General features: G+C 32.6%; 1 protein-coding gene across 11 annotated transcripts in view; it reads right to left on the bottom strand.

The window, feature by feature from the left end:
* Dync1i2 (dynein cytoplasmic 1 intermediate chain 2) overlaps positions 1–21,788 on the bottom strand; it is a 52,426-nt gene extending 30,638 nt beyond the window's left edge. Inside the window, exons 1-6 of one of the 11 annotated variants that reach the window (XM_048812475.1) lie at positions 21,625–21,787; positions 21,379–21,486; positions 19,445–19,561; positions 16,467–16,584; positions 5,692–5,836; positions 1,183–1,242 (exon numbers count right to left, since the gene is read on the bottom strand). In XM_048812475.1, coding sequence (XP_048668432.1) covers positions 1,183–1,242; positions 5,692–5,836; positions 16,467–16,584; positions 19,445–19,552 — 431 coding nt within the window. In that variant the 5' untranslated portion in view covers positions 19,553–19,561; positions 21,379–21,486; positions 21,625–21,787. Of the gene's footprint in view, positions 1–1,182; positions 1,243–5,691; positions 5,837–6,522; positions 6,541–16,466; positions 16,585–19,444; positions 19,562–21,378; positions 21,585–21,624 lie in introns of those variants that run through there. The other 10 variants (XM_048812479.1, XM_048812477.1, XM_048812476.1 and 7 more) reach the window with 10 other exon arrangements.
* Between the last annotated feature and the right edge of the window lie 218 nt (positions 21,789–22,006).

The following is a 22,006-nucleotide window of genomic DNA, read 5'->3' as shown; positions in this document are numbered from 1 at the left end:
CTGCAACTTCCTGAATATCAAGTGGGGTATCTGAAATATACATGTCACTGGTAATATAAGTGATTTTAAATATATATAAACATCTTTTTAAATTTTATTTAATAATTAATTCAAATGTTGTACAAAAGAGTGTTATATAATTAATACATTTTAAAAATTTACTGTAAGGTCCATGACATAAGCATTAGGAAGTTTATAACAGGTTACCTATTTTAGAAATATCTTAGCCCTAAAGATTAAAAAAAAGCATACTCAAAAAATTAAATGAGAAATTTTTAGTATATTTGAAGTAATCTACAGGAATATAAGAATTAAGTTTGAAATAAGAACTTTATATCCTGATTTTTAACATGCAAATCATATAAAAAGTAAATCACTCACATAGCTGGAAAAAAAAGTCTTTCCAATAGTATTACAAACAAGTTACTAACTTGAATGCAAATGGAGCCTAATAGTCAAAAGCCAAAATATTGAAACAAACAAAATATTTCAAGATTTTATAGGCAGAGAAGGGTAAGGAAGGTAATACCTCGCTTATCCAAAAGCACTTTTACTGAAAATAAAGAAGCAATAGGAGGGGAAAGCGAAATACCTCAGGGCCCCTAATAGAGAAGTTTTGGTTAGTATACAAGAATCTCACATATTTTTCTTATATGCCTTCATTCAAGGCTTATTTATTCTAGTTTTAGATATGATTTGCAAATGTATGGTTACATTTTAGAAGTTGCAAATTATCAGGGAAAAGAGCTATCTGAGTCCGTATAAAGGCAGTAGCAAACATTTACAATTTTCATTGAAGCCTAGAATGAGAGTCTGTGAATGCATGAATAGCATGGGGCCATAATGTAGACACCAACATTTCTGTTCCTCTCAAAACTACAGATTCATATAAAGTAATCCAAAAAAGGTAGTTTTTTTGTACATCTTAGAAAAATTCACACAAAAATATAAAAATAATATGAAGAATTGGACATCCAAATGGATAGATTTTAATAAAACAACATACACGGAGTATTTCTTTCATTAATGATACAGGATAAATGAGGTGTCACAGTAAAATATAACTCTTTTGTTTTAACTATATATTACAATATTAGAAGTTTAAGCAAAATAAAATTAGGACAGTTTCACAAAGAGTAAAATTAATTATAAAAGAGGGAAGGTAATAAATCTATTCAATACCCCAAATCGGAATCTGAGTGAAGCTGAAGAACTGATGGATCTGTATCCCAATGCAGCGTCCTAAATGGTTGTAGGACAACCATGAAGCATTAGTAAAAAAGGCCATAAGTTAGTCAAGCAAATACACTCTATGAATATCTAAAGCTAAATTACTGTTTATAATTAAAAAACACCTTTTGGTTAGTACAAAACCCCACATTAGGTGTCACTCAATGCTGTAGTGCATGCAATAAGCATAATACAGTTTAAGATGTAAGCATATAAAGAAAAATAGTCCAAACTATTTTCAGATTATGAGAAACTAACATTGCATAACAATGGACAAGAATAACTAAGGCAGATAACCCAAATAAGACATTATTTATAGATGAGAACAAGTTAGGCTATAAAAATTAAAATTTCAAGATTCCTAATTTAAAAAACATTAATAAAAACATCTTGCCCAAAGCATTAAATATGTGCAGGAAATTGTCATACTAGTAAAGGAAATGAGTCAACACATAATCCTTTTAGTAAGAAAGCCAAAGACTATCCCACTGGGATACAAAATAGCTAAAGTTTCCAAAATGTGACCCTGCTATAATTTATGGGTTAAGAACTGCCTTGGGCTCACATGTCATCTACTTTAGCAAACAACTAAAGGTATCGGTCTCTAGGAAAAACAAAATAGATTATTTCCCTTGGAAAAATATTTTATGTTCAAAAGAATTACCCAACTTTTGGAGAATACCAAAGTATTTAGTGATGTTTTAGTATTAGGTAAATATCTTACACAGGATTTTTTCCACTTAAGCTAAATCTAGTCATTACTAGAACAAAGTACTATATCATATTGACATCCTTATAAGTTAGCAATACTGCATAGTGTTCATACTTCCTATAAAAAAGCTCAATACTCTATGTAGTATTATCATATTTCTCACTTACATGTTATAATGCACAATGAATTTTAGCTGCTACAATATACAACAAATGATTTCTTTACCTTACCTGCCTATATAATTAATCACTAAAAACAATCAGATGAAACAAACTAGAGAAAATCTTCATTTAAAAACTATAAAGAAAGATACCGGAATTTAAATAGGGTTGTGTGTATGTAATGAAAAAAAGAGACTATAGAGAAGACCTACTTTTTATTACAATAAAATTAGGCTTTGTTAAATCAAAAGGGATTCTATGCAATGGTCTCCAAGGCATACTCTGTCAACAGTCTTTACATTATACAAAAGCTCTAGCTGTTATCAGTAACGTTAAGCTCCCAGGATATTATTTTAATGTAAAATTAAATAATGAAGGCTGGGGTTGTGCCTCAGCGGTAAATCGCTCGCCTAGCATGTACGAGGCCCTGGATTTGATCCTCAGTACCACATAAAAATAAATAAATAAAGGTATTGTGTCCAACTACAATTAAAAATATTTAAAAATAAATAAAATTTTAAGTAAATAAATAAATAAATAAATAAAATTAAATAAAACTTTACCTCAAAATATAGCCATACTAAAAATACATTGTACATCATACATGATTATACTTATCAAAGGCATCTTCAGATATATAAAGTTCAATTCCAAAATAACCCAAAAGGCTTAAAAATAAACTGATCAAAAATAGAAAAAAAAACAAGCATGAATTACCCAACTGAATAACTGTCATCTAAATTTTAAAGCTAACAGAAGTGACTAAGAAAGTGAGTAAGAAACTTAATGAAATGCAACTTAGTAATCTGCAAAGTTAGAGAAATCTCTCTTCTCACAGCCTTTATACTTTTTCATAAATTACTGCCAGTCCCAATAGAAATTCATTTAGAAAAGGTGGTTCAAACATGTTTAGATATGTTTTGCAACATCTAATCTATCTTTTCCTACTGTTGAGTTTACTAATCTTAGATCATCTTGGCCAACTAATGGAGTGTACATATACATACATCTTTTACATCTTCATGCATTTTCCTGTGATATTTCCTTACTGTCTTTATTCTTCCATTATCATCATTCCTGCTCAATATGAGTTTACTCTGTTTTTTTTTTTAATTTTGATATCTGAGTATTCTCTTTAAATGCCACATATTTAGAAATGCATTATTTCACTGCCAAAATCACCATCTACAACATTAACTATCTCTCCATTATGGAATCTCAAGATGCTTCAGTGGAATTCAGTTTTCTATTGTTATATATGTGTAAAATAATATACTGGGTGCTCTTGAAAATTAATGTTTCAAAGTTGAGTCAGTGCTCTCAAATGAGACACTGTTAAGATACAAGATATAAGATCACCTTATTTTTTAAAAAAGATTTTTTTCCTTTTCTGTTAGAAACAAATAATACAACTAAATTTGTACTTTCTCTAATAAGAACAAATACCTCTGAAGATACTAAACTACCTGTTTTCATTTTTTATAATTAATCATAAAAAAATCTATATTTTATACTAAACATAAGTTAATATACTACTTATCCTTAGAGCTTTTAAATAAAGTGAAGAGTATCTTTAAATTAATGATATAATCATCATGAGAATGTATATTTTATAAGAGCAGAGTCCTGAACATTTTAGTTTTAGTGGTAAACTACAGTACTTAATGCAATATTGATGAATGTCTGTTCTATACACAAATGCTTTTTCTGCCAGTACTTACTCTCTGAACCAATTTAAAATATTTCAGAGGGTCTCTATTAATCGTTAAGTTGTCCGTGAAACTCAGAAGGACACATTTTAATTCACATCTATTTCAAACCAAAGTAGATGTTACACAGTACTTTTGAAGGTAAATTTTGCTAACAATGTGTGAAAATAATCTTTTTACTCCAATCCAAAATCAGGAAAAATGGGTTCATACTGTAATATAATATCTATATAAAAATAAGGTTTATTATCAAATAAATTTAATATAGTAAATTTTAATTGTGGGAAATATTTTTACTATGGTAATGTTTGTATTAGAAGGAAAAAAAAGCCCTTCACTTCAAAATATCTGTTGCTTTTTAGTTATTTAAAGGAATATTGACATGTTTATTTTTAGGGTGGGATTGAACTCTGACATGCAAATTAAGTGCTCTACTAATGAGCTAGCTACATCCCTAACCCCTAAAAACTGAAATATTTGTATAAAAAATGCAGAAGAAGGAAAAAATTTAGCCTAAAAAATGAATTTGAACTAAATAAATTATTTTTATAATATTTATAAGATAATAATATTATTTGTAAAAAGAAAGTTTTGATTTTTTCTTAAAAGAGTTATAGCATTTACCTCCAAAAGCAATAATGCTAGATTTGCAATTTTTTTTTTTTTTTTTTTTTAAGAAAGAGTGAGAGAGAGGGAGAGAGAGGGAGAGAGAATTTTAATATTTATTTTTTAGTATTTGGCGGACACAACATCTTTGTTTGTATGTGGTGCTGAGGATGGCACCCCGGCCGCACGCATGCCAGGCGAGCACGCTACCGCTTGAGCTACATCCCCAGCCCTAGATTTGCAATTTTTGGAAAGCACATTTTAAATTCAAAGTGGTAAGCTTTACGTGCCTTTTAATTGTTAATAACCTGATTATTCAAGAACTAATTTAAGTATTGACTTTATGGATCATCCAGTCCCCTTGCTTCTTTTTTCTTGCTCTTTCTTTTCACTCATTATTGAATACTTGTATCTTCAATCATAGGGTCCCAGGCACAAAAACGGTAAAATATCTAATACCTGAATTTTTATTAAAAAGGTATGGTAAGCGATTATTCTAGGGAGGATAATTAACTTCCTGGCTAAAGTGAAGATTGTGAATCAGCTGTGGATTTGACTAGGTATGTTTACTCTCATTTCAATTATAATACAGAAGTCAAAAATATGATAAAGATTTGCTATTACCGTGTGTGTGTGTGTGTGTGTGTGTGTGTGTATGTGTGTGTGTGTGAGAGAGAGAGAGAGAGAGAGAGAGAAAGAAAGAGAGAGAGAGGAGATTAATAATTTTCTCAACATGATCTTTGGAAGAAAGCTATAATCGTACTGAAGTTTTGAAAAACAAGTCCTAACATGTTTACGGGATCTTAAAACAAACATGAAATAGAATTTTACAGTTCTCTCAATAATTTCTTGGTTTTTATTCCTTATTCTTCATATTTTATGCATTTTCTATCTTACTTAGCAGAGTAAGTTATTTAATAAAACAGAATTGTACTGCTTAACTAATTTAGGTTTTTCATTACTGAATGGGGAATTAAGCATAACCAAGGTTTTACACTATTTATAACCAAAACATTCACATAATAACAGATATGATGTTTAAACAAAAAAAATGAATTAATAACTTCTAAAATCAATTAACTATTGAGTATAAAAGTATGACAGCTAAAATATTTTAAAAATTTCCCCCAATTTACAACAGAATTTTTATATTGCTGAGATTTTAACATATTAAAATTAACTCAATTCATATTTAGGATCCCTCTAAAGAAATGACAGTACTTGGACACGGAATGCGTTCTATCATTAAAATATTAAAAGAAAATTACTATACCTAGATCCCACGGCACCATCTCCAGAGTCTTGGCTTCCAGCTTCACTTGGCGTACTCACAGACTTGGAAGATGGAGACATAGGAGGAGGGACTAAATAGTGAAACAGACAGGTATCCGCTGTTACTACACGGAGAGGTTGCTCAGCTTATGACGTTTCAAAAATAATTTAACATGAAGTAATTAACAAAAAAGGAAAAAAATAATGGCAAACCAAAAAACAAAAATATATGAATGAAAATGAACAGTAGAAAGAAAGGGGAAAAGACACCGTTAACAATGCATGCTGAAGATTCATGCAATTTCTTTGGCAAAATGCATTTGGACTTCATATTCTGAAAATTTTTAAAAGGCAAGATTATGAAAGGATGCATCTTCATCTCATTCATCACCAAATGTGGCTACTAATTTTCAAAGGAGAGCATTCCTTCTCCCCTTTCTAACTTCTTATTTTCAAGACCACCAGATTTTAAGTATTAGTTACAATTGCTATCAGAATTAAAACCCAGAAATTGCTTCATTAAGTCATTTAATCTCTGGTTTTCCAAAATTTTGAAATGCTAACTTTTGTTTAACGATTTTTCTTTCAAAAATTAATATTTCAAATTATTTCGTTTTCCCTCAAACAAAAAAAGTGGAGGTGGGGGGGTGGGGGTGGGGAAATTTAGAGAAATGACTACAACTAAAGGAATGGCTCCTTTAAAATGTCCATTAGTTTCCAGCAATTTGGGTGAAAAATGCAAACAAGCCATAATACAACATGCCTTCTATACATGATGCATAACATAAAGTGATGCATGCAAACAAGGCAAGACTTATGGTAACTTCCTTACCCCAGTATTCAGAAAAAACTGAAGTGTACAGACAAAGATACAGACACCCAAAATATTCTTAATCCCTTCTTATAGAAAATACATTTTTCATAGTATATAAAATAAATAGCAAACACTTTCCCCTAAATTGTCATCTTTTAATATTACACAATAGCAGTTGAACGTGCACTTTTCATGCCAGGACATTTCGAAAACTTTGTGATTACCGTTGCAGGGAGTATAGGAGGATCATCACTGCCATCTTCTGGTTAAATTTTACCATAAATGTCCCCAATCCCAAGTATCTTTTTAAAATAATTTTTCAATGTACAATATTAAGTGACTAAAATACATCTGATATTGAGCTAAAAGCCTCCCAAGGACACACAATTAGCATTGCTGCCTGTTGGTCTACTGAAGAAAAGGTTAAGTTCCTAGTTACATAGGAACTTAAGAATTATATATTTAACTAAATGCCTATGTTTTTAGAAGTCATATTCACTGAGCCCTTAAAATTATTTAAGGGTTCAAATATTTACAAGTGCTGCAGTTAACAACAAAAGGTTTGGTCATCTAACAAAACTTACAAAAATAGTAATGATGAACTGCATTTTAAACACAGATATAAAACTGATCATCCTTCATTTTCTCAATAGCAAATTCTATTAGTAACCAATAAGATTAGAAGATTGTTTTTAAAAGTTACAACTAGAATGTTTGTTTCCTGAGATGCAAAGGTTAATTCTTGTTTAAATTACAAAGGACAATAAAAACATACCCAGTATTTCTGATGTTGTGATTAAATCTTTCAGAAACAATTATGTCAACCACAGACAGCTTAGTATAACTCATGTGTTGATGGCACTGTGCTAGGTGCTGTATGTATAATTCAAAATAGCTAAAAATGACTTACAGCTAAAGTAAAAGATGTGTTATTAACTTAGGTCACATTCCCTCATCTTTTTATTCATGTCCTCTTAGTCTAAGTCCCAGATAATACAATAATAAAGAATTTTATTTAAGAGTTGTTTGCCTACTGTAAACACAAATAAATGTTTATTAAATCATAGTGAGTCCACCATGCTTTTACATTAAAGAATTTCAAAGAAAAGTTCTGTATCTTTAAATTACACAGTTCATACTTGAGAAAATATTTTTTTTCCAAAGGCTAAACAGTAATTATACAGAGATTAATAAATATATTTACTCAAAGTCAGTTTTGAAACAAAAGTTTCAGAAAAAAGAGTACATCAAGAGAGTGCTGCTACTAACTTATCACAGTTTCTTACCAAAATAATGCAAAATAAGGGCTGGGGTTGTGTCTCATCGGTAGAACGCTTGCCTAGCGCGTGCGAGGCCCTGGGTTTGATCCTCAGCACAACATAAAAATAAATAAATAAAACAAAGGTACTGTGTCCAACCACAACTAAAAAAGTATTAAAAAAAAAAAAGAAACTCCATCTCAGAACTATATTTTTTGTGCTGAAAGATAATTTAAAGCCAACCAATTCAGAGAACTTATAAAAGACTCTTAGCTATTCTCTAGCTCACCGACTTCATCTTGCAATAGTAAATAATGTATACTACAGAAGGGACTAACCTAGAAAAAGCAAATTACTATCATTGTAAAACAAAAACTGTTAATAGGGGGAAAAAAAAAAGGAACGGTAATGTTATTTGGTGACTACCACCTTTGAATCCAATCAGTCCTGAAAAAAATTCATATAGAGTAACCACACAGTAAGATAATGCCACTATACTCTCAGACTTCAACAAATTCCTGAGAGGGGGTTTATATATGCTGCAGTGAAAACAATGGGTTGGGTAATCTAACAAAATATACAAAAATGTAGTATGAAATATTGAAATGGCATGTATTCAAGGAAGTATAAACAAAAAAGAAAAGTAAGCTTTTGTCAAGTGTTTGAAATATGATTTGCTTAGCAAGAACGGTGATTCATATTACCTTACTCCATAGTTCTGTGCATAAAGTAGCCTAAAACAGGCTTTAAATGGTACAAAACAAAGAAATTAACATAAACATGTGAGTATAATAATGAATGTAAGCCTTTTAGGAGTTTAGAGCAAAAAGATGCCACTATTCCCTTGAGAGGAGAAATATGAAGTAAAATGGGAAAAAAATTACACCATGGAATTCACTGACCATGTAAGTAATATTGAAAGAATGTGACTCTAATTCTCTAGAACAAAAAGCTGACCAAGGTCTTTCATGACAGTTAAGACCTTGGCCTCCCAAGGACACACAATTAGCATTGCTGCCTTTTGGCCTGTGAAGAAACAACCAGAATATTTTTAAAACAGGAAGACACTAAGAAATGCACCTAGATTTAGAATTAGCATTAAGTCTGAGTCAACTACTCAGAATTATACAGAAATCTCAAGGATGAAGGATGATGACAGCTCAATTATTTTTCAAGTAGAAGAAAGAAGGGGCTTCTGCCAGGAAGAAGGACCTAGAAAAGGTAGAAAGCCAAAGAAAGTGAATGTATAGAGTGGGAGCATTGATAGAAGACATTGAAACAGGAGGAGTGAGCTTTAGGAAGAACCCAAAGTTATAAAGTTTCTTCAGCTTATCAATGGTACTCAGGGCTCAAACACAGTCCACATTATAATTATGCCCCCTTGTGGATACAAGTGCTTATAGCCTAGAATATGAACATTTAAACCAACTTTATTCATATATTACTTTTTGTCCTTCTGCAAGATGTTGCCCTTAAATATTAATTTCTCCCTTTCATATGCCCTTTCTCCTAAAAATGAAGATGAAATAGTATCTTCATTGTAATTCAGAGCATTAAATTTTTAAAAAATAAAAATTTTATTGTATTAAAATACCATAAGTTGGCTGGGGTTGTGGGTCAGTGGTAGAGCACTTGCCTAGCACATGTGAAGCACTGGGTTCAATCCTCAGCACCACATAAAAATAATAAAGTTACTGAGTCCATTTACAACTAAAACAAATATTTTTAAAAAATACCATAAGTAACCAATATTCCTTTTCACGTAACAATTTGTAAAAATGAAGCTACGCTTGAAAAAAATGACCTGGCAGTGTGGAAAGTATTCTAAAATTCTAATTAAAAATATTTAAAAGTTTCATGGAAAGGAAAGGGGGAAAAAAATGAAGCCATGCTTTTTTGACATAGCAAACTTACTTTGTTTCTTTCTTATAAAAGAAAATTCAGATACTAAATTATAGCAATAAATGTATTCTACTCTCTTGATACAGTCTAAGGATACAGAGTAACTGACAATATCTGTTTTCATTACTTTACAAAAATGGTTAAATAGTAGTTATAAACACACACAGATAAGTTATTTTTTTAAACATCATTCATATAAAAGAACTCCATATTTGATACAAAATATCTTAAAAGCTGTACCTAAAATTAGCTTCTAGAGAATGAATACTTAAATTTTGTGAAAGAAGAAAGTTAAACCTCACATTTTACAAAATATTTAAATTTCAATTTCCATCATGTATTTTCCTAAAATTTAACAAGATTTGATTGTTGTTATTGTCTTAAAGAAGGATGGCTTTTATCTGGCCGTAGTGGAAAGACAAGTGACCTAATAACAATCTAACAAATATTTAAGTGTCTAGCCAGTACTGGCACCAGGAATAAAAATGAAAGATTCTGCTCTCAATAATCAGTCAAATGATTAAATAAATCAGAATCTAGCAGCAAATAAAAGTTGTGAGGTTTTATTACTAATACCTTTTTTAAAAAATATTCTTTTTAATTAAAAAAAGAAAAAAATCAATTTTAGAAAAACAATGTTTTTAATAAACCCTCTTGAGTATTCTAGCAGTGCTTTTCTATTTCTGTAATTTTGAAACATTTAATAAGTACTCAAGGAGTATTTCTACAATGAAAAGAGAACCAAGTATTTATTTATCCTGGGTTTTGACAAAAAAAATATGTATTTAAAATTTTTTATTTTTAAAGAGAGAGAGAGAGAGAAGAGAGAGAATTTTTTAATATTTATTTTTCAGTTTTCAGTGGACACAACATCTTTATTTTATTTATATGTGGTGCTGAGGATCGAACCCAGCGCCCCGCGCATGCCAGGCGGGCGCGTTACCACTTGAGCCACATTCCCAGCCCAAAATATGTATTTTTTAAACTGTGCATTATTGGAAAAAAAAAAAAGCTTGATAACCACAGTCTAGCCTTTATCTATATAAATATACATTGGACATTAGCATTGGAGGTTTAGGCATATGTTTTAAGGATTACAAAATGCATTTAGCCTAAATTTTCTGAAGACAGTAAAATTTTCATAAGGCCTTTGGCCCTTAATAGATTCCATTATGATGGTAAATGTGCTTAATAAGAGGTGGAAAATAGTTTAGAAGTCAGAAACTCAAAGGAAAAGATGTCTAGAGATCTGACTAGGAACTCTAAATGCTAAAATCCTAAATGCGGTGTTAACATTTTCTAAGAAGGAACAGCAGGCCCTATGTCCATTTCCCTAGCTATCTGAAGAGACTCTTAATTCAATGTTAATCAGCTTATACTACTTTGGTAAAATATAATCTTTACATTATTTAAAATTTCAAATAACTATCATGAGCTAAAAGAAAGCAATAATCTGTCACTACTTTTTCAACAGTATTTTCAAAGCATACTGTTTACTGCTCCCTTAAACTGTTCTACCCTCATCACAACCGAATCTCTTTAATTACTGACAACTGAAACCTATCAAATAGTATAATAGATAAGCTGATATTTAATCAAGAAGATACTACTCTCTCATATCTAAAAAAAAAAAAACTTCTGCTGCAAATAATGTAATCTTTAAAAAAATGTAATCTGTAAAAAAATTGTATTAATAATCTACTTATAAAATGACAGTAGAGGGCTGGGGTTATAGCTCAGCGGTAGAGCGCTTGCCTAGCACATGCAAGGCCCTGGGTTCGATCCTCAGCACCACATAAAAATAAATAAATAAAGGTATTGTGTCCAACTACAACTAAAAAAATAAAAATATTTTTAAAAAAATGACGGGAGATAAAACTGTATTTCCCTATTCTCCAAATATAGAAAAAGTTTAAAACTTTAAAATCTTTCAGTAGAAATATTTTTTGTGAATCTCACATAAACCACATTAAAAAAAAAAACTAATTTATTACAATGCTTCTCCCTGGGTTAATTTAGCAACAATAATCAACTAATTATTTGAGACTTGGCAATATTTTTCTTCTTTCATTCTCCCTTCTTCTCTCATACGTACATTCAAAAACCAAAAAACTTGGCATAAAGAAAAATATCAAGGGAATGAGTTCTAAGTGCATCCTTTTCAAGTTTAGTCTAAACACACACATGCTACATGTATAAAAATACAGTACTAATACAATAATATTTACCTCAGCTAAAAACACTTTTATTCTAGGTCTGCTTGATTAAGATAAAATCATTGTTATTGGCTAAAAATGGTCCATTAAAGAATATTTTAAAAATTATATTTGATAATATTAAATTATCCAATAATTAAATATTCATTAAATAATTAAATAATTTTTCTTAGAGTTAACTCTCAAAAATCAGTTCCTGAGAGAGGCTATAAAACTGATAACTTGAGACTGGTTAGTTATAATAAAACAAGCCAGCCTTTAATCTCTGCAATAACTTGGTTTCATAACCCATCAAGGGCATTTTGCTTCAAACTCTTAATATGAAAATTCACTTCATCACAGCTAAGGCCCTATACAATCTGACCTCTGCCTCCACTTCTGCTCTTCTCTCTTCTCTAGGTAATAGTAGAACCATACCAGCTTAAATAAACCAGGGTCTACTACTTGGGAACTCTGTGCTCACTACTTCCTCTATATGGAATGATCCTCTTCTCAACCTTAGCATGGCTGGATCCTACCTCTCACTTTATAAGTCTATTTCTTATATAGCTCTTCCTGAACACTTTGTCTATTGTCACCTCTCATAGTCTCATGCTATCACATCATCATAATAATATATCTCCCCTACAGGAACATTATAAGTTCCAAAAGAGCAAGATTTAACTGTATTGTTCTTTAAAGTAGAACTAAATAAATATTATAGGACTGAGTTTCAGAAAGCAATGTTTCAAATTGTTTTCAATGTGTCAAAAGAAAGTCAAATATATTGAGATATTTCAAGTCACCTGAATCTATATTATATATTTATCCCATATTAGTTATATAATCAGATAATGGTCGTGTAAAATAATTCTATCCCAGCCCAAGGGGTGGGGGAAGAGGGGAAAGAGAGAGAGGAAGAGAGTGGGGGGAGAGAGAGAGAGAGAGAGACAGAGACAGAGAAAATGAATGAATGAGTGTGTATACTCTATACTCTTAGGATTGATTTTATGGGGGAGAGAGTACTAGGGATTGAACCCTGTACTGCACCACATCCTCAGCCCTTTTTTATTTTTAGACAAGTTCTTTCTAAGCTGCTGAGGCTGGCCTCAAACTTGATTTCCTCCTGCCTCAGCCTATAATGGGATTACAGGTACCACCATATCCACCTAAAAAACTTTATGATTTGTAAAATGAACTCTGATCACATCCCTTTCCTAGCTGGAAAATTTCTGTGTGACCTCCCAACAGTTCCTTCCAAGTCTAACTTCACCCTTCACTTCCCTTATTTTCTTCTACTCTGCCAGCCAGGCAAAGTGAATAAATTGGTATTTCTCAGTACACTTTAATCTTTTTAATTTTCATGTTTTTCCTCACATTTCTTCTGCCTGAAAGGTTCTCCTTTACCATTAGTATATGTTGAAATCCTATAGATACGGGCACCAAAAAATCATACTTCACAAATAACATTCACTTATCAATCCAAAGACATACATTTTTAGGATATTCTATGAGATTTCAACATTTTAAAAAAAGCTTAGGGCTGTGGTTGTGGCTCAGAGGTAGAGCACTCGCCTAGCATGTGTAAGGGACTGGGTTCAATCCTCAGCATCACATAAAAATAAAATGAAGATGTTGTGTCTACCTAAAACTAAAGTAAATAAATAAATTTTTTTAAAAAAATAAATAAGTAAAGCTTAACTATTTTTACAGTTTCTTCCTGGGTTTGAATAGCATATTCACTATCAGGATAAGAAATGTGAGTTTTACCATAAGGATTAAAAAAACACAGAACAAAAATAAATTATGCAAAAAGCCAATTATACTTAAGGTTCATCTGTCTTTCAGCAAAAATGGAGATTTAACATGCAACTTAAATACCACTACCTCCAAATTCTATCAAATGTGGTCTATATCAATTTTTAAAATTTTGTTTGTCTTCTGACTGGATTGTAAAAATGTGATCTGAGTTATACCCTCACAGATCACTTAGAATATTTGGTACATGAATAGAAGAGCTTGGGAACAAGACATGTGGTAAGAAAATTTTGTAAGAAAAATGAAAGTGTAGGTTGGGGATATAGCTTAGTTGGTAAGTGCTTGCCTCACATGCAAAAGGCCCTGGGTTCAATCCCCAGCACCATAAAAAAAAAAAAAAAAAAAAAAAAAAAAAAAAAGAAAAAGAAAAAGAAAAATGAAAGTGCCAGTTATTTGATAAAAGGTAAAAAGACAAACCTTTTGCAAGAAAATATAAAAAAGCAGGGGTTGGGGATGTAGCTCAGCAGTAAGTATTTGCCTAGCATGTGGGAGGCTCTGGATTTGAGCACAGGAAAAGAAAAGAAGAAAAGAAGGTTAGCAAACTCTTAAAAGAAAAGAAAAAAATAATTCTAGGTATAATAAGAATAAAAAGTTATGAAGATCTGGGCATGGTGGCACATGCCTGTAATCCCAGGAGCTTGGGAGGCTGAGACAGGAGAATTGTGAGTTCAAAGCAAGCCTCAGCAATAGGGAAGTGCTAAGCAACTCAATGAAACCCTGTCTCTAAATAAATACAAAACAGGGCTAGGGATGAGGCTCAGTGGCCGAGTGTTCCTGAGTTCAATATTCGGTACCCGTCCCCCAAAATTATGAAGAAATCATGTATACCTATATGTCAATAAAACGGAATACTGAATTATTTCCTATGAGAAATGAATGTCAAAACTGATAAAAGAACCCAAATAATCTTATGGGAAATTCCTAACAAATAATTTTCTCTGGAACCACCGTTCCAGAGAAAAGAAGAAAGAAAAACTGTATAACTCATTTAATGATCCAGGCAAAATACACTAAAAGGAAAAAAATTAAAGAAGACTGCTTCTCTTGAGTATTGATGAAGAATTCCTAAATAGTATCAAACAAAAATGCAANGATGGGGTAAGACAATGAAAAAAAACATACACACATCCCTAAACAATGATCTTTTAAAAATCAATGTACAGAGGTGAGTCTTGAAAACACAAATAAGTGAATTCAGTAAAACTGAACAGAAAAGGAAAAAACAACAACAACAAAAAAACCCAGGCTGGGGTTGTAGCTCAGTGATAGAACACTTGCCTAGCATGCATAAGGCACTGGGTTTGATTCTTAGCACCATATTAAAAAAATGAATAAATAAAATAAAGATATATTCATTACAACTAAAAATATATTTTTAAAAAATCTTACAGAAGAAAACAAAAGCCAGTGGTATTCTAGATGCTGTAACCTGCCTATAATCCCAGAGACTTGGGAAGCTGAGGCAGGAGGATTACAAGTTCAAGGCCAGCCTGAGTAACACTGTGAGACCCTGTATCAAATATAAATAAATAAATGCTAATGGCACACAAATAAAGAGAACATTCAAGGACTACACATCTAACAAATAACAAGCAATGTGGTTCAGTTATTTGGGTAAAAAAAAAAAAGTGTTCTAATTTATTTACTTTTAAAAATGAAATATATTGAGCTAGGGGTACATGATAGAATGCTTGCCTAGCACACTTGAGTCACTGGTTTTGGACCCCAACACTACCACCTAAAAAACAAAACAAAACAAAACAACCAATATGCAAATAAGCTTCTTACAGACATAAAAATCAATATCAATATGCTTAGATATGTCATAACACTGAAAAAAAAATCAGTCTTCAAATTCTACCAATAAGGAAAAGGAAAATGAGCTTAAAGAAATAATAACAAGGGCTGGGGTTATAGCTCAGTGGTAGAGTGCTTGTCTACCATGTGTGAGCACTGAATTCAATCCTCAGCACCACATGAAAAGAAATAAAGGTATTGTGTCCATCTATAACTAAAAATATATTAAAATAAAAAAGAAGTAATAACAAAGCAGACCATGAAAGCAATTGGCTTTTTCCATCCTGAAACTTTTTAGAAACATCAGCTTTAAGGACAGTTGTGTTGCAATCTCACAACAAGCATTCAACAGTTACTGTCTCTGGCATTTGTCCCCTGGACTAGATGAAACTAACCCTGAAATTTTTAGTCCCCAAAGGACCAAGGCCATGTTAAACTAAACTACATACTATATATATAACAGCACCCAGCATAGGCCTCTTCTAAGTAAGCATTAAATGTTTTAGGATATGTAATCTAGATTGTCCTTAGTATCTCTACTATTTCAGCATCTTGGTTTAGCATAGGTATTAAAATGAATAACCCAGAAAAAGAACAATTCAAATCTGCCAAAATAAGCTACTGATTTTATCTCCCCAATTTACCTAACCTATAGAAAAGAATACAATTACGGTGAAATAGTCATAGTATGGCACACAAAACTTGCTCAACAAAATATATGCTGAAATAAATTACTCATTAATTAAGAAGAGTCAATTGGTAGTTTGGTATATGTTAATAAATATAGTTAATCTTGCAAGTCTTTTGAAATAAAATAACCATGTACTAGCACATCTGAAAAAAAGGCAATTCCAAATAAATAAGATTAATGATTGAGATACAAATAAGAAAAATATGCAAAATATATCAAGCTAAATCACTTATCTTGCTATGTCTCAGCTGAACAGACTATACGCTTATCTCTCATAAATGGATATATTCTTATTCTTACCAATGGGGGGTTCTGTAGTTAGCCCCATGCTTTGAAGCAATGCTTCAGCTTCTCTTCTTTTCTTTTCAAGATCTGATTCTTCTTGCACAGGAGCAACAGCTTCCTTTTTCTGATCAGTCTAAAAGTGTTAAGTTAAAAATTCAAATTTGATAAACTGTGGTATAAAGGTGTATTAAGAACTGCAATGCAAAAAAATTATGAATGTAATGCACTCCTTTATTGTGATGTATAAAAGAAATAATAAAAAAAATTTTTAAATTCAAGTTTGAATATGGTAGGAAATATTTCTATGTGCAAAAAACATATTTTTTAAATAAAGTGCTAACACTGTATATATTTATGAGACAGTCGTTCTCAGGAGTTCTAGTAAATACTTTCCAAATAATATGTACTGAATTGAGCCACGTTTATATGAAATCAAGGAATTTTTACAAAACCTTCCCTGATAGATAAGTTCAAAAAGTACAGTCAACTTCGAATATAAAATCGGTGACCATGGACAGGAATCATGGAAATCTCCCCCCAGAGTAGAATAAAAGCTTAGCCATGTCATAACACTGAAAAAAAATTAGATGAAATTGGCATATGTTAATAAATTAACTTCAAATTCCTAATTTTAAAAGAAATTTTAAGTGAATAAACAATTTGATTTGTTGAAAAAGTATGACTATTTCAAACTTTTCTGTATAAAATCTTCATCGTTTTTATGCAACTTTACATAGAGAACATTTATTAAAAATTTGTCAGGAGAAAGTTTTTATTTTTTAAACTACATGGCTTATTTTATTTCTTTTTTAATTTAAGAAACAGGACCAGTTTGTAAGTTGCCAGACTGGCCTTAAATTTTGGGGCTCAAACAACTCTCCTGCCTCAGCCCCGTGAAGGGCTGGGACTATAGGCAAATGTCACTCTGCCCAGATTTCAGGTTTTATTTTAATAATATAAACACAATGTTGGGTTTAGATAAAATTAAGTATTACTTTTTGCACATAAAAACATTTTTTTGTTATGAAAAGTTTTGCCCATTAAATTTCAGTTATTTATGGTTTTAGTAAAATCTAGTTAAACTGAATAAACTTCAACATTCTCAGACCACACAAAATATCATATGTATAATTCAAGCTTTCAAAGTAAAATTTACATAACATATACATACATATATGTCTCAAATGATGTCAACTAGACAACTACTACTCATATAGTGAGTGAATTTTGTTCATCATAATATTCTATAATATTTTAACTTAAAGTCATCAGATTATTCAATCAAGATAGCAAAACAGACTATGCTAAAACTTTCCTGTTTATAATCTAGTAGACTGTTTATTACTATTATCTCTTACAATGTTTTATATAAGCTTTAAATTAGATATCATGTAGTAGAAATCCCTTAGAGGCTGCTTATGGCCCAACTTAGAAAACAAAAATTGAATTTGTGTTCAGCATTGGAGAGAGTTTAAAGCCACAGACAGTATGTGGAATGGCTCTATCGATATTAATCATGCTTCTACCAGTTAGCACTTTTTTTTTGTTTGTTTGTTTGTTTGTATTGGGGACTGAACCTGGGGTACTCTACTACTGAGCTATATATATCCCCAGTCCTTCTTAATTTTTAATTCTGAGACACAGTTTCACTAAATTGGTGAGGTTGGCCTTGAACTTTTGATCCTTCTTCTTGAGCCTCCCAAGAGATTACAAGGCATGCACTATCACACCTGGGTCTATCAGTTAATTTTTAATGATATATCTAATATAAAGCTCCAATCTTCTTATAACAGTGTTTGATAGAAAGGTTCAGCATAAACTGGCAATTTCTTCAATTATAGACCTTTACAGAATCATAGCAATGCCACAACTTTGATATTTTCCAACTGATTTTTTTCCTTAAGCAATTTCTACAAGCCTTGGCTATTATTTAGACTATTACATATAAAAACTAGATACTTGGGGCTGGGGATGTGGCTCAAGTGGTAGCGCGCTCGCCTGGCATGTGTGCGGCCTGGGTTCGATCCTCAGCACCACATACAAACAAAGATGTTGTGTCCGCCGAAAACTAAAAAAATAAATATTAAAAAATTCTCTCTCTAAAAAAAAAAAACAAAAAAAAAAAAACTAGATACTAAAGGCATACTTAGCACAAACTATCTTACACTAGCCATTTAAAACATATCCATGTTTGAAAGTATATAAATATGTCTAAAGAGTTTCCATAGGGATAAATGTGTGCTTAAACACAGGAATAAGTAAAATATTTGCAGTTCAAGGACAATGTATATGCATATATGATGAAATAGATGATTCCAAAAATTGTAAGACCAAAGTATTTGGTTTACCTTTATGGCACTATCAAACCTACTACTCAGTAAATATATTTCAACGATTAACTCTTTTAAAAGAGACAAGTACAAATTTTATAATCAATTAAGCTATCTACTATACACACACACACATAAACAAGTAAGCTACCTACTATATACACACACATACACACACATATATATACACACACACATATGTTTGCCATTAATATTATAAATTCTGACAAAATTACTGGCATATTAGACCAGCAAAATATACAGATAAATAAGTTCAAAGTTCAAATTACAATTGTGGTATATATGCCCTATGTCTAATACAATGCAGATGCTCCTTACTTTGTATAACAAATACCTTCCTTGAAGACCACATATATAAGTTGAACTTCTATAAATTGAATCTTATAAATGTATCCATTATAAATGTATCCTTTTATTCAGTAAAAATAACCCCAAACCTACATTTTATCAGTTTTGCCATTTTCATAAATCTGGCTTTTTTTAAAGTAAGATTACTTTAAAGTAAGATTTACTTGTAGTGCTATATTTGCCATCACAACTCCTAGATTTTTAACTATTTTGAAATTATTAAAGGTAAAAGTACTTGAAATAAAATCCAATTATTTTACACTGAGATTATTTTTCCCCCCAAGTCAAACATACTTCTTTTTTTTTCCTTTCTTCTTCTTTTCTCTTCTTTTCCTCTCTGATTTGGGCCAATCGCTGTTTCTTACGTTCCAATTCAGCCTTTAATTCACTTTTGTCCGACATGTTTGTGACCTTAAGAAGCATATAATTATTTACAATAATCATTACCTTGGTAAAAGCAGCATACTTTATACTAAGACTTGAGAAAAATTATAAACACATGTATGTAAGAAATACTACCCTGTGCTGAGCACAATAGCTGGCACACAGTAAATGTCTTAATGTTCATGTTCCCAAATTTAACACATTGTCTTATTTTTTGATGACAATATATTAAGTCACTGGAGATAAAGGTCAAAATTAGCACTTAGAACAGACATTGTGGGATGGCATTAAGAGGTAGAGAGGATCTTAGGCTGTATAACATAGATGAAAACTATAAGTCTTGCTTTTGTTCCTAGAACAATGGAAGGGAAAACAGGAGATTCCTATAAATTCTAAAAGTAGTACTATTAAAGACAAACAAAACACAAGCTACCAGCATTATCAAATCAAATCTCTCTACATATCATATGGCACTTTTTGAACAATTATCTGTGAACATACTTAAAATGCTCCATATTAGAGTGTAAGGTATTTGAAATCAGAGACTATGTTTTAGTCATTTTTGATATCTTCACAGCTTCCAGCAGAGTGACTTTAACATTAAATCGACACTGGATAAATGAGTAATAGGTAAGATAATCAGAGTTACAAATATCTTCAAAAAATTACATGTGCACTACTTGGCCTTCAGTTTTAGGAAGCATGATTTGAATTTTTCTGAACTGCAAAAAAGTAACCTAGGGGCTGAGCATAAGGTAGAAGCCAGGAACTTGTTGCCTTCTCTATATTACTGATTTAACATAATGATCAAGCTGTCAATGTCTCTGTATAACAGAAATATTAAATGCTTTAAGATCAAGAAAAGTGGGAGAATAACCTCTGGAAAACTTTTTGGGAGGAATCTCTTAAAAAACAGTTATTAAATCTGAATAAAGGTTAAGTTGGTTAAGGCACAATTCCCTCTAGTAATAAATGCATAAAGGAAATTTCAAAAGACCAAAAAGAGAGATGAATTTTCAAGTATATAAAAACGGTGAAAAGTTGACACAGTAGACCCTTAAATACGCATGTAATATTTACCATGATTCATTCAAACAAACTAAAACGAATGGCCCACAAGAGACCTGTGGATCTTCCTCCTTTTCTGACCGATAAAAAGCTTCATCTTAATAAGCTGGAGAGAAATTCCATTCATAACTCTGTATGCCAGGCACGACGCCTAATTTTTTGTTAATTATTTTTGCTCAGCGTCAACGAGATGCCAATACAAATATGCATGTTGAAGTAAGTGCATTTTTGGTCAAATACTAAGAGTTTGTCAGGCTGAGCCACAGCGGACCGGCCCTCCCATCCTCAGAGAGCCCAGAGCCTCTGCTCCATGACGGACACGTTTCATTTTCTTAAAACTCTAAGGGAAAAGAGTGTCTCTAGAATTTTGTGCTACAACCCTCTGCGTTCAGAGACTTTCCAACATATACAAGGTGAATAGAAACGCTATGCAAGCAAGCAGCAACGACCTTTATTCGTAAAATGGAGCAAGGCGAAAAGGAATTCCCTTCCTCCTGGGCTTATGGCCAAGAGGGCGCGGTCCAGGCTAGGGCGTCCGGGGAAGGGCCAGGGGGCGCCAGACAAGCTCAAAGCGCCCCGAGATGCCCCTGGAGGGTCAAAAAGAGAAAAGAGCTGACTCCTCTCCCCAGACCGCCTGAGTCACGGCCCGCGTTCCCCCGGCCTTTCCTCCCAGAAGCCGGGCCGGCGCTGTCAGCCGGAACTGCTAAGCCACCTGGCGAGTTCAGACTTGGGACACGGCAGGCACACGGGCCTTGAGGAAAGAACCATCAACTCACCTGTCAGGTGGCGGGATGGGGAAGAGTCGTCCCTTCTACAACTTCCCGGCAACGTCCCTAGTCTAAGCCCCAACGCCAACTGTAGCCACCACAAGCTCGGGCGGATTCCTAGTGCACACAAAGAGGGATGGGCGGCGGCTGCTACGGCGAGAGCTAAGGGACAAATGGCTCCGCCAGAACGAGGTCGCTCTCAGAAATAAAGGATGGGGCCCTGCAGTGGGTAATTGTAGCCCCTCCGTGACTTACCCTATGTAAAGCTAAAGCCGAGAGACGAAACAAAGAATCCAACCGGCCCAGGGCCCCGAAGTGTTAGGCTGTCACCAAAAGCTGGGAAGTCACCCTTACTATCCTGGGGCTGAGCACGCAACCACAGCCCTCCCCGATCAAGTTGACACTCTCTGGGAGAACTACAAGTCCCAGCGACCAGAGAAACCTGCATGCGGCGAGCAATGCATCCCGGGAGTTGTGGTCACTGGTCACCGCAGGGTATGCTGGGATCCGTAGTATGTGTCATAGACTTTTCGTTTTCCCTCTTGGAGGGTTCAAAATCCCGGTGAAATGCTTATAGCCCCTCTCTTTAATGAGCAATGCCCGCTGGGCAATGCTCCCAATGCTGGATGTGTTACAA

Source organism: Marmota marmota, unplaced genomic scaffold, assembly GCF_001458135.2.
Source record: "Marmota marmota marmota unplaced genomic scaffold, marMar, whole genome shotgun sequence".
NCBI lineage: Eukaryota > Metazoa > Chordata > Mammalia > Rodentia > Sciuridae > Marmota > Marmota marmota.
The sequence above is the reverse complement of the archived record's forward strand: the minus strand, read 5'-3'. Positions and strand labels throughout refer to the sequence as shown.